Genomic DNA, 21,663 nt, shown 5'->3' with positions numbered 1-21,663 from the left:
TTTCCCACATCAAAGCCTTCCATCTGGGAAAATCCACACCAATTATGTCCGTGATTTTTTGCCATCATCTGTCTGCATCTGTCCCGACTCCTCTGGCTTCATGATATAAAGATCCACAGGCTGTTGGCTCTTGTGCTAAATAATGTGTAATAATGTGTTGCTCGTTCATTTGTCCAAATGTCACTTCTCTTCTTACTTCTAATAAACCAGAGGACTACTCAGAGACTGTTTATTATTATTATTATTATTATTATTATTATTTTCTCTTCTTCTACTGACACATTTAATGTAGTGACGGGCTTCTAATACTGCCGGAATTATACAAGCAGAAGAAGAACACTGTGATGGCGAAACGCGCTCTGTAGCGCTGTTTGTCCGTTGTCGGCTATTGTAGAAACATGATGACACAATACTGCAACCTCCATAGGTTGGGGTGCCCACGGTTATGTAGATATAAATGGATCATTCTAAGGTAACAAAAACATAATGGTTCATTATGTAAGGTCTTTATACACCACTGAAAACATAGTTATGGATATTATATTGCATTTCCGTCAATAAATCCTCAGAAATATTACACACTGAACCTTTAACGTGAAATGCAGATGCACCTTACTAATCTAATTAGCTCCACCTTCTCGTCCAAATATGATTACTTGTGGTTCCAAAAAAACAAGATGGCCAATATGACAAACTTGAGGCTTCAAAACGGTAGCCCACAAAACAATGGGTGATGTCACAGTGGCTACATCCACATCTTTTATACACTTTTATACGGTGTGATGTACTCATGCACAGCAGTGCTTTGAGCTAAATGCTAACATCAACATGCTAACATACTCACAATTACAGTGCCAACATGCTGATGTTATGATGCAGGTATAATGTTTGCCATGTTCACCATCTTAAGTTAGCCTGTTAGCATGCTAACATTTGCAACACAATGTCATTATATATTTGATATATTAAAATAAATATAAATTTCAGAAAATTTTGCAGAAATCCATCCAGTGGTTGTCAACATATTGCTCAAATTACCAATACATCAACTTGATGAAAAGCACTAGTCAGGTGATCACCAAAGTCAGTAGGTTTCAGACCTCTGACTGACATTTCTGTCTGATGACCAGAGGCAGAATTGTAGCCACAAGTGAAAAACAAAAATATATACTGTACATTCTTTGAAGTCCTTTTCTCAGAACAAAAAGTTTAAACACTTGCTCTCTTACATGTGTCTTTCCTTCACTGTAGGTTAAAGCACTGGGCTGTGATGGCAGCACATCTCTTGCATCCTGGCTGGATGGCCTCGGCCTGCATGAATATCTACCCAACTTTCTTTCTAGTGGCTACCGCACACTGGAGTGTGTTAAGAACCTGTGGGAGCTGGAGATTGTCAATGTAAGAAGCCATCTGTTACAATTATCCAGTAGAATTTAGATTTTGGCCCATAGACCCATTATTGTCTATGAAATCACATCTTGAGATATTCTGAACCGGTTCTTACAGAATGGTCTCCTTATTCACAAGGCTACCTTGATTTATGGATCCTGTTTGAGGTTAAGGAACACTTTACAAGGCAGTGCTGAAATAACAGAGAGTGCTCGATGATGGAAACATTTGCATAAAACTATTAGTAAATAACTAACAGATAAAATGTAAATTAATGAGCAATATGGTGACTGATGACAGGGAAGTATATAAATTGGTTTAATCTTTTATGGAAATAGTGTAACATTTTGTCATAATTTGTAATTATAGCACTCATTTCGTTTGGGGTAAAAGCTGTGGGGGAAATAGAGGAATGCACGTACCAGTGTAGTTGAGCTTATTTGCAGCACTGCTACAGCAGTAGTTTCCCCATGGGTTCCTAAGTTAAATCTGCAGTGTGCAAGATGATTAACAGAACAGGAAAGGGAAGAAAACACGTGCTGCTACAAAATGACTTTGTCTTGACTTTTCTCTAATCTTTAATTTATTGTGTCATGTAGACATCAACATTGCTTATGTTACGACAGGCAACCAGAGAATCCAAACAGATGATCTGATATGGTTGATAAGCTGTCACAGAAGACAGTGCAGGAGCAGTGGATGAGCACATTACAGCGATCATATTTTTCTCACTTATCACTGCCTTTCTATGTGTGTTTGGTTGTGATAAACACAAAGACAGCGGTGGCAAAATGGCAGAAACCAGCAACAGCTGCAGCAGCAGGAAAGTAGCAGCCAGACATAATAAATAAATGTATGTGTGTGTGTGTGTGTGTGTGTGTGTGTGTGTGTGTGTGTGTGTGTGTGTATATATATAATATGCAGTGTGTGAGGGATGGTGTCCAGCAGACTGCGATGCAGTACAGAAAGATGGGTGTGAGAACAGGGCACATTACTTTCAGTGTGTGCAGAGCAGCAGAACTGGCTCTGAGCATTTTGGCAGGACTTTCTTTGCTCATTACATTTCCTACATCCTCTTCAGCATCTTACACCAAATTTTATCAACCATCAATTTGATCAATGAGCTGGTTTACGTTCCCATATAATCCCATCGTTCTTTATTACTATTTAAATATACTCTTATTTCAAACACCTCGTTCATTTTGTCTCACCGGGGTTCTGTTCATGAGAATAATGAAAACAGTACAAGAAATCCAGAGGATGGACGAGTTGCCTCTTCTGCCTCTGACTCTCACAGAATAAATTATTGAAGCCTTCAGACAGTGAACCATATGAGCCTTTTATGGAATATTTGTATCAGCGACATAATTGCAAATGTAACATTAATCACCTGACATCCACCTGTAGTGGATGAGCATGAATGTTAATAGCCAATTATGCAAATATACAGTGTTAAGATAATGAGTTTTGACTATATAAAATTAACCTATGCTTCCTCCTCTGAGGGTTTTAGCCACACAAGCTGATAAGTAAAAGGTTTAAAGAGACAAAGATACCGTGGATAGACATTTGTCAGGTGAACCTCCAGTGTTACAATACTGTAGATTAAAAACATATTTAAATTGTGACAAATGAAGTGGATCTATGCAATACAGTTATTTGAAAATCACTTTTTTTTTGTACATTACCTGTTATCGTATCATAAATCTCCAAATTCTTCTCTGTTACTTAAGCACTATGTCCAAAAATGCATCGTGAATTATAGAGTGTCCCAGGAAGGAGACAGTGCTGTACTTTAAGCTTATGGCAAAACAGATTGAGGCTGAATTATTGACGAGAGTCATTTCTGTTTGCCTGTGGATGGCTGCCAGTGAGGGGTGCATGCCACCAACTCTGTCAGTGTATTTTGGATATATCTCTATTAGCTTAGTCTGGATAAATTTTTGCGTATGAGATATTAATGTGATAGTGCACACGAAAGTATGCCTTATTTTGTGCTCTAATGCTGCCCTCTCCAGGTTATTAAGATTGGTCCCCTGGGCCACAGGAAGAGAATCATTGCCTCTCTAGCAGAGAGACCCTATGAAGAGGCTCCATCCAAGTCTCGTCGTCTGTCCCCTATTATGGTAAGTGTAGAAACTGATCCACTTCACATTTACAGTATTGAAGGGGTCGTCATTACTAGCTCTTCGTTAGGTGACACTGATTCCACAAAAAGACAGCGCAGTCCAAGAAAGATGTTTTTATCTAAAGCACCTTACAGCACCAAGACATTCTGTCAACGTTAATTTGGCTAATAGATAGGGTATGCTCAATATGCCCTATTAAAAGGGTAGTTCTGCATATGCCCGCATTATAACCTGTATTTACTGTCAGTGATTTAAAATTTCAAATGGGTTCACATTTGTTATTTTATTTTATGTTTTAGAGCTTGGTATTTCAATACAATCAAAACAGAGCTCAAGATGGAAGTTAAACAACGTTTCATGGCTTTATTTCTATGCCAACATCATTTCGTGAGAAATGGCTCCCTTTTTTTCAGCAGTGGAAATCTAATTTTGGAATGAGATTCTTCAATATCATTATGTTCACAACAGTTAAATACTCGGGGCTGATTTCCCAGGCAGATTAAACTGGGCTAAAAAAGAATTGAGAATCTCCATGGAAGAGGCTCTTTTGTTGAGGATTAAGCTTGGATGTAGATCATGGAAACCAGCCCATGTAGACTTTGCTGTCAAATCATTAATCTGTGCTGTGTGTGTGGTATGTTTGTACTCTTTTGTCTGTTTGTGTGGTGTGTGTATGGCAGTTCCATGACCTCCTGTCCCAGACCACATCTCCCCTCAGTCAGATGGACCCCTACACCAGTCGCTCCATGGACATGCTCTTGCCTTTGACTGAGCCGGACAGGAGGCGGAGAGGAGTTGACCAAGACTGTAGTGTGTCCCTGCGTTCCTATAGTGAGAGGCCGCGCTCTGTAGTGAGTTCCACCTTTCTTCATTGTTATCATCTTCTGGGAAACCACCAAACTTACTTTCAGCGAGCGACTAGCAGAATAATGGTTGCTGTACAAAGTTAGGGTGTCTCAGGGTGTCTTGTCACCTGTTGCTGGAGTTGTTGTCATAAATCTCAGAGGCAGCACTGTTGTGGGTACAAAACTAAACTTCCTGGTTGAGTTAAATTACACGCTATTATCCAAAAGCATATCCTGATTTTATCTGAGCTGCCTGCTTATTTTTATTCTCATTTTATTTATTTTGCACTTCATGTATCTTATCATTAACTGTGGTATTTTATTAAGTTTTTCTTCTGTGTCTACGTGACAAAATTTATACTTTGTTTTGATAAGTGCTCTATAACTAAAGTTTTTTTTATTATTATTATTATTATTATTATTAAATCTTAGTGGGCAGACCCAAAGAACCAGACTGTACTAGACAGTAACTGAGGAAAACTGCAGTAATGTGACAACATATATACACTGTTTAGAGAGGTCTTGATTTAATTTTATGATCATTTTGGAGGATATAGTTTTGTGGTGATGTTGAACTGTATTGCGTTATACAGAGAGGCATACCTGTTATTTTGCCTACCTTCATTTATATAAATGGGGTTGTCAAAATATAGGCTGTTGTTCCAAAATTTATATATACCACTAATGGAAAATGAATGCATATCATATATTTAAAAAATAAGCTGATGTTCAGTGCAATGAACTGTCCTAAAGTTCTGAATTATATCAGACAAAACTCACGCAAAACTAAAATCGGACTATTTATTCATGTATCGGATGCACTCTAGATGAGATGTAAAACAATAGTAATGGCGGTAGTGGTAGATATCAATGAAAATCGACATTAGTACTAATAGTAATAGCAATAGTATTAATAAAGATAGGACTAATAATAATAATTATATCAGCAGGTGTCGAGCAGGAACATTGAGACAGTAGGCGGCTTGCAACCACAGATCGCGAAAGCGTTCATAGAACCATTCATTTGGATGAAAGTGATTTGACTGAAAGTTAAAACACGACAGTATTGAATAATTGCCCTCCATTACCTTCCATTATTCAAATCAGCCATATTACAGCAGTTCAAGTAATCATCTTAGCTACTGTAGCATGCTAGATCCCCATCATGAATGCTTTGAAAAGCAACTTCAAGTTTACCAGTTAGCAAACTTTTACTAGAAGCACTGTGATCTTTTGCTCCATCCAGTGTATTTTAACTCGCCCAGTAAAATCATTTGTCTCCAGGCCAGCTCTGAGTTTTAGAAATATTTGAATAACTACAAGTCGAATCTTCATTCATTGAAATGAATTGGTGCTTGGGTTCCTCTTTAAGAAGATAAACTAAGAATAACTCAGTGATCAAATTGTACCATTTGCTAAAGGTCAAATATGACACATAGAGTCAAGATGGCATGCCTGGTTTCTGACTCACTGAGGCCAAAGAGAAAACACAGAGGAGCGTCCAAAAATAAGGGTAATGTAGCACGACTACACTACTCAGGATTCATCATATGTAAAATCAATACTTATCATTTTCCTAAATGCTTAGTGAATTAATGTTAGTTGTAAATATTACTCTCAGAAGAGATTTATGAAAAAGCTGAGCAGCCCACATTGACCTAAAGGCCTAACCTAGCGCATGAATATTTATGAGCATACCAGCCGTTCAAAAAGGACTTATATTAAAGTGCTGACCAAGCAGACTTCTGTTGCCTTCACTCTAATGTACAGCAGTCTGAAATATTTTACTTCACCACCTTGGCTGAGACACAAATTGTACTTCAGGTTACAGGCTCTCTCTTTTGGTGTATGTAAAGAAAAGTATCCTGACACTTACAACGTTCCACTGCCTTTGTACAAGTATTTAATTTGCTCTGTCACAAATGTTAGCTGTGTTTCCTCTTTTTGTTGCATTCACCATTCAGGACAGACAGAGCGAACGACATAAAGACTCTCGTTTAAACCTCCGGCCACCGAGCCAGTCTGCTACCTATGCCACGGTGTCCGCCTGGCATCACCAGCCTGAGAAACTCATCCTGGACTCCTGCGGCTACGAGGCCACTGTAAGTCACATGGAAGCCGCCATGCAGACTGTTTAAAAGAGACTGACTTGGATATTTAATTGAATTTATTGCATCTCTCTTGTGTAGCTGACATGTAGCGGGTCAGCACCAGTGTTGAATTGATCCAACCCTGGTGTGTTTTGATTCTTTCTCCTAGTACCTAGGGTCAATGATAATCAGGGATCTACGAGGAATTGAGTCCACACAAGATGCCTGTGCTAAAATTAGGGTACGTATTACTAAAAAGCTTCAAAAATGTTTTTTTTACTTACAATTTCATTTGCACTGACCTTTTTTGAAGAAGAACTGAAAAGTGTTTCATTGATTATAAAAATGAACAAATCCAGCAAATAAATGCTGAAAGTGTCAGACATGAATAACTATATATAATATAATATAATTACTTTTCCCACTCATCCAAATACATTATATTTCTGTTATCACATTTGTAGTGCACATTGTGTTTTGTTGTACTATATGTACTTGTCTGTCACTCTTTTTACTGTGCCCACTGCAGAAATCAAAAGATTCAAGAAAGGGTCCAGTTGTCATACTGTCCATTACCTATAGAGGAGTCAAGTTTATTGATGCAGCCACAAAGGTAATGGGTTCGTGTGTCTCTGTATATTGATCTGTCCAACGCAAACATTGCAATTGACTCTCTCAGCCTCCTTTAGTGGTTGATTTCCAGTTAGCACTCACATCCTTTCTTCTCCATTAGACTATAGTTGCGGAGCATGAGATCAGGAACATCTCGTGCGCCGCTCAGGACCCAGATGAACTGTGCACTTTTGCTTATATTACCAAGGATCTGAAGAGTGGCCACCACTTCTGCCATGTCTTCAGCACTGTGGAAGTGGTAAGTAATACAACTCTGTCCTGTTAAAGTAAGAAATATCTGAACAAACTAGTCTTGTGTTCAGTGTTTTGTTCCGAACATGTACAGAAATATGACTGTAGCTCAAAAAAATAAGCATATAGTTTAAGTGTGATACAGTGGAAACCGCTTATGGTGATCACAGTCAGTGTGAACAGCCCCTTTTGTGTTGACAGAATCTTATTCAAACACTGTTTAAATAATTTGCTTTTAGTAGTCAAGTATTCCGCTTACAGTGTTAATTTTGGATCTTTTCATACATGACAACATATGAGGGATATGTTAGTTAGTTAGTTTTCAAACTCTGCTACAGATTTGGCCCTGATACCATAAAGTTTTATTTTCAGGCCTGTAAAAATGTTTTAAATGCACTGAAACCACCGCCAAGCTGTAGCTCAGTAGCCTATTTTCACTACTGACGTCACTGTATATATAAACAGCACAGTACTGTTTTAGGCCATAGCCTAATTATAATTTGAACTACTGTGAGCTTTTTTATTTTAATTTTTATTTGAATGATACACAGTACAGTAATTTAATTTGTACAGTCATTTCAAAAGCGTGAAACAGCTGTACTGCATTTTGAAAAAGTAACATTCAGTAAATAACAAAGCTGTCAGTTTCATTACTTTATATTCATGTCATAAATATAAAAATGTCAATTAGATGGTAATCTGCATGAGAAATAAAAAACAAATCAGTTATAATAATCATCTGCTTGTAGTGATCAATTGCACCGTGACGTGATCATTATAAGAGGTTTCTCATGGTAGTACGTCATATAATTCTTGAGCTTTTTGTAAATTTACAAAAAACAAAGTGTCCTTTGTGGGATGTTGGGTATCCTGCAGTTAAAACAGCATGCAGCATCCTGTGGACATTATTTCCTTGATTGGCTCATCGAAAGGCTTGATTGAAGTTCCACTCCTGCTGTGCATGGCATTTCCATGTACAGGCATAGATTATGTCATAATTTGTGTCTCAGCTTCTGTAAAGGTCGAGTACTATCTTTTATCTTTGGCAGATGGACCACTGTGGATAACTGTTAGTTAACTGCAGGGAAACAGTTTTAACTGATTTTAAATGATCGAAGGCCAAAACACAATTTTGAGCTTCACCTATTTGTATTCAACACAACTGCTCAATGTGTTCAATGTCTGGTGCTTTGGCTTTTCTCTGAAAATGTGCATGATATTCAAACAGGAGAAAGCAGATCATTTCACAAAGTAATTATCCTAACGACGTGGAGAGCAGCGCTTTTGTGTGCTATGCAAGGATTTTTGTGTGATGCACAACAAATTGAAAACAAGCATTTACAAACCCAATAAAATAACAAGTAATTCTAAATAAATGTTGAAATAGAAGTCATTAACAATTATACTTACAGTAGATTTTGATCATCCAAGCTACTTGCTTGAATTGTTCAAAAGAGCTGATACCAAATGTTTGTGAAAGCGTTGGGCTTTTACTAAAGGTCTTTAGGGAAATTAAATGGTTTGTCATGCACACAAGCAAAAGGCCAATTATCTCTTTAAAGTTCATGTGAATTCAGATTAAATCAATTGTAAAACCAAAAGACAACCACTGTGAAGAAGTTGCTTTGTGTATGATAGCACAAACTGAAAAGACTTGTAGCAAACACTTTTTTTTTTTCATTCACACAGACACAGACCTACGAGATCATCCTAACACTGGGACAGGCATTTGAGGTGGCCTATCAGATGGCAATTCAGTCCAGGGCAAGACACTATGTCCCACCTACATCTCTGGGCTCAGAGGTCATAGAGACCAAAACCAGCCGACCTGTATCTCAGTCGTGGAGCAGCGTGCGGAGATCAGCAGTGAGTACCACCCTACAAACCCCTCACAAAACATGTTGAATGTGTGTGCCTGTGAATATTGAATTTGCTCTACTTGTTGAAAGAGGGAGAGCTGAAACACAGCGTTGTGTAATCATAATTCATAAAAGGTACGCAGACCTCGTGACCGACTTTTCTCCGGCACTGAATCCCCAATGGGCCACCGAAAAAGGAAGATTTGCTGTGTGTGTGGTAGAAAGTGATGAGTCATTACTTTGCTACCAATTTCATTTCGCCCCCACACCCCAAGTCGGAGTGACTCAAGATCAGGGGAGATGTTCTTTTTGTGCATATGTGAAACATGACAAATGAAGTTTTATTTGGTGCTTACAGGCGAGCATATGATTTCCTCTGGGACTTTTCTGAGGGCTCAGCCCTTTAGGTTGGACCCATCCGCTGCTTCCTCACTATTGATTGAGTGTGTTGCATAAATGTCCACGTATACCCCGAGCTACGCATTGATGCATTGACCTCTCAGGCTGCATATAATGAGCACTCAGTGATCACTGTCACCTGAGAGAGCTGCACAGCCAGGAGCACGCTCACTGCTAGACCACACGCTTATGCAGAGACACACATCACTTTGTTTTACTACCTGCCTGTAAGGATAATATATGGAGTAATCACAGAGCTGCATAATGAGTCTGGCTGGTTGTTTAAGTTTTAAAGGAGAATGAGATTCCTATCTGCTGCAGTCTGTTTTAATGCTTTTTATTGCTGTGTGTGAATGCTACTAAATCTAGTTGGTTTAAACAGAAACTGTGACAGCCATTCATTTAGAAAATTTTCCCCAAGGAGAGATTAACCATTTGCTTAGACCCCTGCTCCTCTTAGTTACTGTTGCAATGCCTGTGAAGCTTTCCGCAGTTTACAGTGATAATGGTGACAGATTTCCACACTATTTGAAAAAATGGGTTCTTGATTTCAGACAGTATTTCTAGCTGTCGATTTTTCCAACTGAAAAGACTCGCTTGCGGATTTCATTAGCTGTTGCTAGCTAATTAAGCAAGTGTTAGCTCCATGAGTTTGTTGAAAATACTGGTTCTGGCTGACATATTAATGTGTTAAAATAAAATTACTGTAAAGGGGTCTTGAATATGCACTTGATGGCTGCATACATTATATTGTGCTGAAAGGCAGAGGCTAAGGCTGCTTGTTTCAGTCAAAAAGTCAGCATCGTCGCCATTTTATGATCCATGTTGAAGACATGGAAATAAAGAAGCAGCGTTGTTGTATTGCAGTGTAAAGCTAGTTAGTAAAGTATACAGTAAGAGCAGACTGTTATTTACATAATCCTGTTTGGCTGCTTAGCTGACATACCTGGCCTGAGAGTGTCCTGTTGTGTGTCATTGTATGAATTCCCCCTTGGGGACAATAAAGTCCAAAAGACTAGTTTTCAAACGGTGCTTTCACTTTTAATGTTACAAAAGAAATAGCTGTCATAATGAGGACTAACCAAAGTGTTTGACAAACTTAATGCTCAAAAATCTCAGAACTTTGACTGGGGTTGCTGGAGCACACTCCCTAAGCCCACTAAAAAGGACCGAGCCGCTAAAGTTAACATACATTCTGTAGCATCCAGACTAGCTTCCACTAGGACTAGCTTTCCCTTTTTAAACATAACCTGTAAACCTGTAAGCAGTTAGCTATTAATTGTACTCCGTGGACTTGGGTTACACTGGGTTACTTCTGTACAAGGGTGTCACTTTGTGTTGAAAAGTGGTTATAAGATAAGAGATACTTTATTGTCCCCGAAGGGAAATTTGTTTTGGAATCTGTCCATTCTGCAGCTTTACAAGACAACACAAAATACAGAAATAAAGCATCTTTGAACACATATTCTCATGCAACACAACACATGCTGTCATATACATTAGACAGTTACTTATACAGTAGCACATTGACTCCTTCCAATGCCGGATGGTTTTAGGGGGTGTTATGATACACTTAGCTCACAAGAAGTGACAATGCACTATCTTGGGTTCATGAGAACAAGAGGAAAGGATATTTTAAGACTATTTTGAAAATATAATAAAATTTAAAATATAAAAATATAATATAATGCAGTAATTAGTGGCTTGATTATTATTATTTTTATCTTTCGATTACTTTTTTTGGACAATGCACATTTGTTTCTTCTATATTAAAACTGCATTCCATGTTTTCTTATTGTGCAAATAAAGTATTTTAGTTTTTTAGAAACAATTCTTGTTGCAAGCTATTTTCAGAACATTTTTAACAAGTGCTTTCAAAAAGTGATGGGGATAAAATCAGCCATTTCAAAAAGTGTCCCCAGTGTAAATGACACCAATGCTACTGTAGCCCAGCGTGCAACGTTTTCAGCTTTCATTAGAGAAGATAAACACACTATTTAATACATTCCTCACAGTTTGCTCTTGTAGTTTTGAAAGGCTAAAAAAAAGACACCACCATTCAATTCCCCATCCTTACTACAGCTCCTGTGCACACTGCTATAACGTGTAGAAATCCACACCTGCCATGCCTAGTTATGGCTGCTAAGCTATGACTGGACAACCACACTAGGGTTTTAGCGTCAACTGCCAGAACAGAAGAAGTACAATCCTGCCTTCTTTAGCAGGCGATGAACTGCTCCGACTGCTGCCGTATTTCTTCATTGTCCGTTCGGTACATTTAAATGCTCTGTCCCTCTCTTCTATTCGTTTTCTTTAACATGTCTTTGTTCTTGTCTTCTTGGTCCTCCTGCTTCCTAGGGTGCCCCTCTACTCGAATGCCGCTGCTGTCACTGTCACAAGTGTACTACCCACCGTCCTTCCTTCCTCCCGTTGCACTCTGTTAGCCCTGGAGTCCAGGTCCTTCTCTTTCCTTTCCTCTATTCAACCTGTAATCACCACACATCTGAGTACACACCAATCCCTCCCCTCCTTCTTTCTGTTGTTGTTGGGGTGCCGCAGTGCACTTTGTCTCCTCGTTTTGTGGTTCTTAATATTTCAACCATAAACGTTCTCCTCATCCCTTTACTTTGCCATCTCTCATCTTCATCTTACATTTCAGAGGTAAAGATGCAATTAGTTCACGTTCTGTGGTTAAAACACATTCAGAGAGGAGAGCGTTTCTTGATGTGATTTAAGGACTGTTGGCTTAATTGCGCCAGTGAGGGTTTGTAAACAAGATGGTGGAAGTTGTCTCTGTTGGATGGTTTTAAGCTCCCTTTCTCATTTTCTTTGTGTATCTATCTTTTTAACTTTGATGTCTTTAACGTTGAACTGACGATGTTATTCATGCACAGGGAATTTTAAAATTTCAAATGCCTATCTTGAGATTTTTTAATCCATTTCCATGTAAATCAGTATTAATCAGCATATTGTGTGTTTTGACTGCTTATATTATGACAGTAGTGCTCGTGTTTGTGTGAGCCACTGGTGTAGAGCACTTGTTGCTTTTGAACTACTAATCAGAAAATGTTTTAACTCCCAGTGGGTCGTAGCTTTGGTTTGCTGCTGCGGCTTACAGAGGCTGAGTGTGTTTTCTGTCAGACATCATCCATGTTGTGGATTGAGCCCTGAGTGTCCATGATTATAACATGATCACTGGACTGTACCTCTAATCCACATGCACGTGTGTGAGCTGAGGTCTTGTCAGTGTGGCGCAATGGCCTCCACTGCCGCCCGTCTCACGCCCTCCTCTCGTCCCTCCTCCCTCCTTCCCCCCCGGCAGATCGACCCCCTGGAGATGGACGCAGACATGCACTCCCTGGGCAGCACCACCTGGCTCTTGGACCAGCGGGACTCCAACAGGCGCCCTGTCAGCACCAAGTACGAGACCACCATATTCTGAGGCCGGATCCCCACAGCCGCCCCTTTGCACCCTCTCGTACTTTCCTCCCCCTCCTGTATCCAGTTCATTATTTATCTACACACACACACACACACATACATGCGAGCCCCGTGCCTTCTCACTGTGATGGTATAGCATCCCTCAGGGCTGCCTACTCCTGCACCCTCCTTTGCCCTGCCCAGCGACCCACACCAACCTCTTTACCCGCCATGAAAAAACACTCCCGCGGCTCTCCCGTGCCTCCCCAACACCCCTGGCAGCCTCCCTCGCCTGTTGCTGGTGCAGCCAATGGCGGAGGCCTGGAACGGACGATTCTGGATTGATGTCATTATACAGTGGCCATGCTCTCTCAACCAAACTGCCTCTTCCTCCTCATCCTCCTCCTCCTGACAGCTTGCATCTGCCTCCAAATCCCCGATAGCTCCCAGAGGTTGCATCTTTATTATTCTTGCTCTTTCTGGCCATTTAAAAAATTGATTCCCCACAGGCAAAACAAGCATGTTCATTTTTTATTTTTATACTGTTTCTAGACCCCACATTGGCTTGATGTAATGACAATTTTTTTTAAATTTATGAAATATTAAGTTTGGAGTATTGAGTAAACTACCAAGTTGTGTGTAATACCAAAGGGGCCAGTGTGTTAAACTATTAAAGGAGATGTTCAACATTTTGGGAAATATGCATAGTTGCTTTCTTGCCGAGAGCTAGATGAGAATATCGATACCACTATCGCATCTGTGAAGTAAATTTGAAGCTACAATCAGCAGATGGCTAATTTAGCCTAGCATAAAGACTGGCAACAGGGGCTTGCTAGATCTCAGATATAGCTAGAATAACAGATATCTGCATGCAAATGCAGAATCTGTAGGCAAGAGACAAGATTTTGACACTGTGGAGAGCAAAAGAGTTGGAATGCATTGGCTGAAATGCAATGTTGAAACCCATTGGCTGTCATCTGATTTAGCTAACCGTAGAGGTTAGCGTTTTCTTAGCTTTCAATTCATCTGCATTTGTCATCATGACTAGCTCACTTGGTAGTGTGCGTGCCCCATGTACAAGGCTGAGTTGTTATTGCACTGCCACGGGTTCGAATCCAGTCTGCGGTACTTTGCTACAAGTAGTCGCCTCTTTCCCTTATTTCCTACTATTCCATCTAAAATGAAGCCAAAAAACGCCCCCAAAAATATCTTTTTAGGAAAAGAAATTGTTGTCAGCTGGGTTCAAAAATTGCTAATCAGACTGTAAACAATGACCAGTGCACGAAAGAGGAAGTCTTGGTCTGGATACCTGTTATCCGTATATACGCTAGCTATACCTGAAGGCCCTGAAGGGGTTACAACCACATTATTTACTCTTTGTTTTTGTACTGATTAAATATAGAAGATTTAACTTGTGTGGGGTTGCATGTGACTGTAACTCTTCCTAGTGTATGCTGGTTGCGGGGCAAGTGGTCTTAACCAAGAAATAGTCCGGCACTTAACCGTCTTTGTACCGATTAAACGAACAAAGTTTAAAGTTAATTAGTTCTAGAAGTGCTGGTTTGTGGATTTGTTATCTTTGGTCATAACCAATCCAATCCCAGCTATCGTCTGATGATGATTTGGCCTGCCGGACCAACAGCGAACGTTTCGTTTCGTTTTAACCATCAGATAGAGCCAGGCCAGCAGTTTTCCCATCTCTGTGATAACCTTAGTTGTCCGGCTGCTGGTGGTAGCTTCATTTTATTTTATGTGTGAGTTCTGTCAGTAGTGTCTTAACTGTCTAATTCTTGACAGGAAACCTCATGAGCATTTTCCCCAAAACGTTTATCTTTAACATGCTCTTTTGACACTGCCCAGATCGAAGATTTAGATGTAAAAATAAGTGTGATTACTTTATTAGTTTTTTTCTCAACATCCCTTATTATTTACTAAATTATTTGATTGTTTACTTCAAGACAGTTATTTTTTTTTTTTTCCCTTTCTCCATCTTTAGCCTGTCCTGTCTTACCAGGCATCTACCACTGTGAGGCACTATGAGGAGGCTGCTTTGCTAGCATGGGATGCAAGACGGACAATTAATCAGCAACATGCAGCAAACAACCAGTTTTTTTTCTACGCATTTGTACAATACTCATAATAACACGATGGATCGGTCATGAATCTATCACTGATGTCTGACCTCAAACGGACCAAGAACTGAACCCTCATATAAACACACACACACACACACACACACACACACACACACACACACACACACACAAGGACAACCTTCCTACACTTTACCAAGGACAACAGCCTTACTTAATTTTGGTTATCTATAATCAACTAAAGCCCCCACCTTTCCCCAACCTCCAACAACTGCACGCCTCCCCCTGCTTCTGAAAGACTGAAAAAAGAGAACACTTCTGACTTCCTGGTGTGTTAAAGTGACTGTGACTGGTTGGGACGATGTTCTTATGATGGTACAGTTTTGTCTAGATGAGAGTCTTTGCTCTGGCCTTGTACTGCCCTGTCTGCAGTCTCTCAGCATTCATGGTAGCAATGAGAGACTACAAATCTCTTGTCAATTAAAAAAAAACAACAACTTAACACTGTGTTAAAACATGGCACTATCCCTTTTAATACCTTTTCTTTTCTTACGGTGCAAATAGGACATTAGTGCATTTTGTGATACTTTTTGACAGATGGAGGCTGACTGAAATACTTTGGAAGAGAGTGACAAAGAAGGTATCACAAAGGATCCCAACATCTATACAACCAGAGGCCAACAAAACAAAGAAAAGACCACCAAAACAAATTACACAAGCATATAGGGCGTACTAACATTTGTTCTACATGATACAATTTCGGTAATCAAAACAAAAATATCAGCACGATTTCCTTTGAGTATATTAATGAGCCTGGAGCATAATTTGGCGCACCCTTCCCAACATAGCATCTTATTATCACGATTTCATGGATAGGTATCCGTGCTGTTTCACACCAATTTAGAATTAGGTACAGCACATGCAAAGTATGTCACTTGAGAATAAACGGCAGTGAAAAGATTTAATTCCACTACATTAAAAGAGCCAAATCTAAGTGTAGCTCTGGTGTTGTATTAATGCGAATGGATTTGTTATGCTGAGAACATGACACCGCCCTCCCCCCCCCTTCTTTTTTAACAAGAATTTCCCTCCTGCACTGTGACTCAAAAATGCTTGTTGTAGAGTCGACACGTATCTGTGGGTTCTCCCATGTGTGCACTACCTACTGTGCGTGCTGTATGCCTTGTTTCTGTCTGTCCTCATGGGAGTTTGGGACTGTTACTGTTACATCACTGTCCACTGTCCTTGTTTCTGTGTGCTGCAGGAGATGTGAGATATTGTCTCTTCTCCAGAAGACAGTGTGTCTGGAGACTGACTGTTAAGATATAGCTGGTCTGTGTGCGGTACCGTGGCTGTGTCATTGCCACTCTGTTCTGACTGTTAACTGTTAGCTTTCACTTAACGATGCATGATGGCAGTGTTTTTATTTGTGTTTTTTGTACCCTTTGATGCACTTGGCCTGAGCAGTCTTTGTATGTACTGTAGCAGTGTCTCGTCTCTTCTCACTCATCTGCCATTTGCTTATTATGTTCCCTCTCTCCGTTACACACCAATACAGCGGCTCATCCGCATTCCTCCATGTTTCCATTGTCGTCATTCCTCCAACATTTTGTCACGTATGATCTTCCATTTTGTGTGTCACCAAGACAACCTGCTTTAGTATGGATGCATAATGTAAAAGCATTACACTTTAATGAGCAGCAGCTATTTAAAGCAAGTTTTGGTGGCATGATATGGCTGTGCATGTATTGGTCTTTTTAACATTGATGTTTTCCTTGTGTAGCTCACCCCAGCGTTCAAGTTTCCGGATACCAAGCTGTGAGTTGAAGGGGAGCAGCCGATCTGAGTGTGTTTGCTTGTGTTGAGTTAGTGGGAAAGAGATAGACAGAGAAAAATGGGAGGTAAGCCTTATGCAACGAGCTGGGCCAAACCAGCGCTACTCTGACATTTAGATCTCACTCTGTATACCCCCCTGCTCCTCCACTGCCCCTGATATGAATCCCAACACACAGATGAAAGGCAACCTGTTGTCCCACACCACTGACTAAACAGGACCTGTGTATCACTCCTGTTTCGAGAGAGGTCAGTCAGAAGGGTCAAGTCTATTTCCTGGCCTCAATGTGACTTTCTGATCTTGTCATGTAGGTACTGTAATGTTTAGAGCACTGTAGACCATTAATGATATAGACCATTAATGAACATTTCTATTGATTCAGGTCTATTGGAGATAGTAACCGGGAATTGTTAAGGGTAAGGAGAAATGTAACAAAATGTAGAGAAAAAAAACAAACTGTACCAGCATACAATGCTTTGCCCATGTTTGTGGACAGAGTATGGTTTGTCAATGAAAATGTGATACTGTTTCAAATTTCAAAGCAATATTATATTAATGAAATTAAATAATACAATGACAAAAGAATCCCCTCTGAAGTCTGTTGTCGGCATTGAGTTTGTTTTATGGTTGAATAGTAAAACATAAAAAGAAACATTACACCAGCTGTGACAAATATAACAACATGATAATTATTGTACAATTATACCATGAGTGTTTCCCCTGCTATAGAGATTAGTGGGTGGTGCAACTTCTAATCTCTGCGAACAATTAGCCTCAGTTTGTGCTTATCATTACATTACAGTCAAGTCAGGGAGCTAAGCATCCAATTTTCCAAAGTGCCTGGTGATCTTTGAAAAACACTAACTGTTATGCTGTGGTGATGGTATTTGTTGAATCCTCAAAAATGCTTACCATTTTAGATTTTAAAGTGGTCATGTTATGCTCCTTTTCAGGTTCCTAGTTTTATTATGGGGTTGTACCGAAATTGGTTAACATAGTTTAATTTTCTAAAAACACCTTTTTTTTTTTTTTTTTCTTTTTCCCCATACTGCCTATTGCTGCGTGTGTTGAATGCTTTGTTTTAGCTACGGAGTGAAGCATCTCACTTCTAATTACTCTTTGTTGGGAGTTGAACATGCACAGTTAAAGACTACTAGCCAATCAGAAGCAAGGTAATGTGATCCAATACAAAGCTGCTTCAGCCGGTAACCACGGCTTCGGTTCAGCTGTACATGTTCCCGAACCCGCTTCATAACCGAGACTGCAGCAAGAGTTTCAGAGTGGTTTTCATTTGTAACAAATTTATCTTTCATACGTAAAATGATTAACGTTAACTGTGCACTGTCTCTACATCACAGTAACAACTTTATGTCCATTTACTGCCTGGAGAGTATCTAACGTTTGGAAGGAAGAGCGGTGGTGGTGATGGGAGGCAGCGGGCGGACATCTTGTCACTGTGTGCTGCAGCTCAGTGTGTTTCTCCACAAATGTTTCTGAGGGTGTGCCACACTAGCCGCTAGGCGAGCATTATGACGTGTGTTACATAGTGACGCAGATAGTTTATGGAAGTAAAGACTGGACAACCATCAAGCAGTTTTCAGGCAGTTCAGTCTTCAAACATATTACATGCATCAAAAAACAGATTTAACACAAAAAGGAAAGGGAAAAGCATAACATGACCTCTTTAAAAAATACTAATTGTTTGTTACATGATAAAAAAAAGATTTAACCCCTTTTCCAAGTTGCGACTCTCCTAAACCAAAATAGTAAAAGGAAATGACATAGGTCCTTGCTCAGTTTGTACGACAACAAGATAACGTTGTATAACTTTCGTTTGTTTCTTTCCATTACAGTATATTTTCATGCACTATAACACTGTTTTTATTTGCGATGTACTAAATGTGCAAGGAGATGTGATAGTTCTGGCTAACTGGATATTAAATCAAGTTGCAGTTTGAAAAGTTTTTGTGGTGCAGCAGACAAAAAATGTTTTTATTCATGTGGTTAGGGAGTTTTTGAGAATTCTGGAAGTAACTTCAAAACAGCGGGTAGTGTTGTCAAAAGATTGTCAAACCTTTATCTTTAAGAAAATGCTTACCCATGTGACACATTCAAGTTTTCTCATCCATTCTGCTGAGAGCTGTAGCAAAATCAGTCACCTGTTTTATGAATGCAATTCCTTTATTCTAACCGTTCTGCAAATTATACTACAACATTTTAGAAATGTAATGTATTTTGGCTAGCATTCCAGGTATCAACTGGTATGTATTTATGGCCGAACTATATGAAAATGTGCCAACTATGGTGTATCATAGCACATGGTGTAACTATCTTGACTCTTGAAACTTTATGTTGCATAGTCCATCACAGTGAACACCTAGTCTGCAAAATTGTCAGTTATAGTGAGGAAAATAAGTATTTGAACACCCTGCTATTTTGCAAGTTCTCCCACTTAGAAATCATGGAGGGGTCTGAAATTATCGTAGGTGCATGTCCACTGTGAGAGACATAATCTAAAAAAAAAAAAAAAAATCCAGAAAGCACAATGTGTGATTTTTTAAACTATTTATTTGTATGATACAGCTGCAAATAAGTATGTGAACACCTGAGAAAATCAATGTTAATATTTGGTACAGTAGCCTTTGTTTGCAATTACAGAGGTCAAACGTTTCCTGTAGTTTTTCACCAGGTTTGCAAACACTGCAGGAGGGATTTTGGCCCACTCCTCCACACAGATCTTCTCTAGATCAGTCAGGTTTCTGGGCTGTCACTGAGAAACACGGAGTTTGAGCTCCCTCCAAAGATTCTCTATTGGGTTTAGGTCTGGAGACTGGCTAGGCCACGCCAGAACCTTGATATGCTTCTTACAGAGCCACTCCTTGGTTATCCTGGCTGTGTGCTTCGGGTCATTGTCATGTTGGGAGACCCGGCCTCGACCCATCTTCAATGCCCTAACTGAGGGAAGGAGGTTGTTCCCCAAAATCTCGCAATACATGGCCCCGGTCATCCTCTCCTTAATACAGTGCAGTCGCCCTGTCCCTTGTGCAGAAAAACACCCCCAAAGCATGATGCTGCCACCCCCATGCTTCACAGTAGGGATGGTGTTCTTGGGATGGTACTCATCATTCTTCTTCCTCCAAACACGGTTAGTGGAATTATGACCAAAGAGTTCTATTTTGGTCTCATCTGACCACATGACTTTCTCCCATGACTCCTCTGGATCATCCAAATGGTCATTGGCAAACTGAAGACGGGCCTTGACATGTGCTGGTTTAAGCAGGGGAACCTTCCGTGCCATGCATGATTTCAAACCATGACGTCTTGGTTTATTACCAACAGTAACCTTGGAAACGGTGGTCCCAGTTCTTTTCAGGTCATTGACCAGCTCCTCCCGTGTAGTTCTGGGCTGACTTCTCACCTTTCTTAGGATCATTGAGACCCCACGAGGTGAGATCTGCATGGAGCCCCAGTCCGAGGGAGATTGACAGTCATGTTTAGCTTCTTCCATTTTCTAATGATTGCTCCAACAGTGGACCTTTTTTCACCAAGCTGCTTGGCAATTTCCCGTAGCCCTTTCCAGCCTTGTGGAGGTGTACAATTTTGTCTCTAGTGTCTTTGGACAGCTCTTTGGTCTTGGCCATGTTAGTAGTTGGATTCTTACTGATTGTATGGGGTGGACAGGTGTCTTTATGCAGCTAACGACTTCAAACAGGTGCATCTAATTTAGGATAATAAATGGAGTGGAGGTGGACATTTTGAAGGCAGACTAACAGGTCTTTGAGAGTCAGAATTCTAGCTGATAGACAGGTGTTCAAATACTTATTTGCAGCTGTATCATACAAATAAATAGTTAAAAAAATCATTACATACATTGTGATTTCTTTGATTTTTTTTTTAGATTATGTCTCTCACAGTGGACATGCACCTACGATGACAATTTCAGACCCCTCCATGATTTCTAAGTGGGAGAACTTGCAAAATAGCAGGGTGTTCAAATACTTATTTTCCTCACTGTACATTGTACCTGTTCTTATCAGTCTGTGGTTTAACTGCATTACGACACAACGATAGATAAACAGCCAAATTATACATATAAACTCACATTTTCACTCGGATGTATTATACAACGTAAGCAAGAGTCTGATAAATAGTTTCATGCTGTATAGAAAATCAATGGCTTCCTGGAACTGGGCCCGTGATTTTCGTTTTGAAATGAAAAACACAAAAACGACTCGTTTCCCAATTACCATTAGTAAAAAAAATTTTTTAATGTGTTTATAGATGGAAATCAGAAATTCAAATACGGGTGTATAAATCTTATTCCTCAATTTTGCATTGTTTTTTTTTTCCCGGGACCCGGAAGCTATGGTAAGCAGCCAAGTAAGCGGTTGTGGGCCTATGGCACATACTCCAAAGTCAGGGATTTGGAGTTGCATATCTAATGTTACGAAGATGGAATACAAAAAGCGCATCTTTGACCTGTGCATTCTTACAGTGTTGTTTTAATTCAGGCCATCGCAAGGTGGAAACATAGCCTATTACTTAATTACAAGCGGGAAGAGGGGTGCTTATTGACAGGGAGGAACACTGTGCAAATGACATGTAGGCTACAGACTCCATAATGGGCAATATTGTTACTAAACGACAACATAAAATACATCAGGTTAGTGCTGAATGCTCTGGTTGATATTGCAGCCTACTAATTTGACATCAGCAGCTGTTTGCACTGTTTTGTCACGAT

The 21,663-nt window shown here is 39.8% G+C and overlaps 1 protein-coding gene across 4 annotated transcripts in view; it reads left to right on the top strand.

Moving 5' to 3' along the window:
• Nucleotides 1-17,518, top strand: part of anks1ab (ankyrin repeat and sterile alpha motif domain containing 1Ab) — a 44,292-nt gene extending 26,774 nt beyond the window's left edge. Inside the window, exons 5-15 of one of the 4 annotated variants that reach the window (XR_005441353.1) lie at nt 1,252-1,398; nt 3,408-3,515; nt 4,199-4,369; nt 6,328-6,465; nt 6,623-6,694; nt 6,983-7,066; nt 7,187-7,324; nt 9,007-9,183; nt 11,934-12,032; nt 12,898-13,447; nt 14,992-17,518. Coding sequence is in view for 3 of the 4 variants with exons in the window: in XM_038695559.1 (XP_038551487.1) it covers nt 1,252-1,398; nt 3,408-3,515; nt 4,199-4,369; nt 6,328-6,465; nt 6,623-6,694; nt 6,983-7,066; nt 7,187-7,324; nt 9,007-9,183; nt 11,934-12,032; nt 12,898-12,995; nt 14,992-15,025 (1,266 nt within the window). In the remaining variant the exon portion in view is untranslated. The remainder of the gene's footprint in view (nt 1-1,251; nt 1,399-3,407; nt 3,516-4,198; nt 4,370-6,327; nt 6,466-6,622; nt 6,695-6,982; nt 7,067-7,186; nt 7,325-9,006; nt 9,184-11,933; nt 12,033-12,897; nt 13,448-14,991) is intronic. The other 3 variants (XM_038695559.1, XM_038695560.1, XM_038695561.1) reach the window with 3 other exon arrangements.
• The last annotated feature ends 4,145 nt before the right edge of the window (nt 17,519-21,663 follow it).

This window comes from Micropterus salmoides, unplaced genomic scaffold (genome assembly GCF_014851395.1).
Source record: "Micropterus salmoides isolate LMB-PRFRI ecotype aquatic unplaced genomic scaffold, ASM1485139v1 Ms_hic_scaffold_4, whole genome shotgun sequence".
Lineage (NCBI taxonomy): Eukaryota > Metazoa > Chordata > Actinopteri > Centrarchiformes > Centrarchidae > Micropterus > Micropterus salmoides.
The sequence above is the reverse complement of the archived record's forward strand: the minus strand, read 5'-3'. Positions and strand labels throughout refer to the sequence as shown.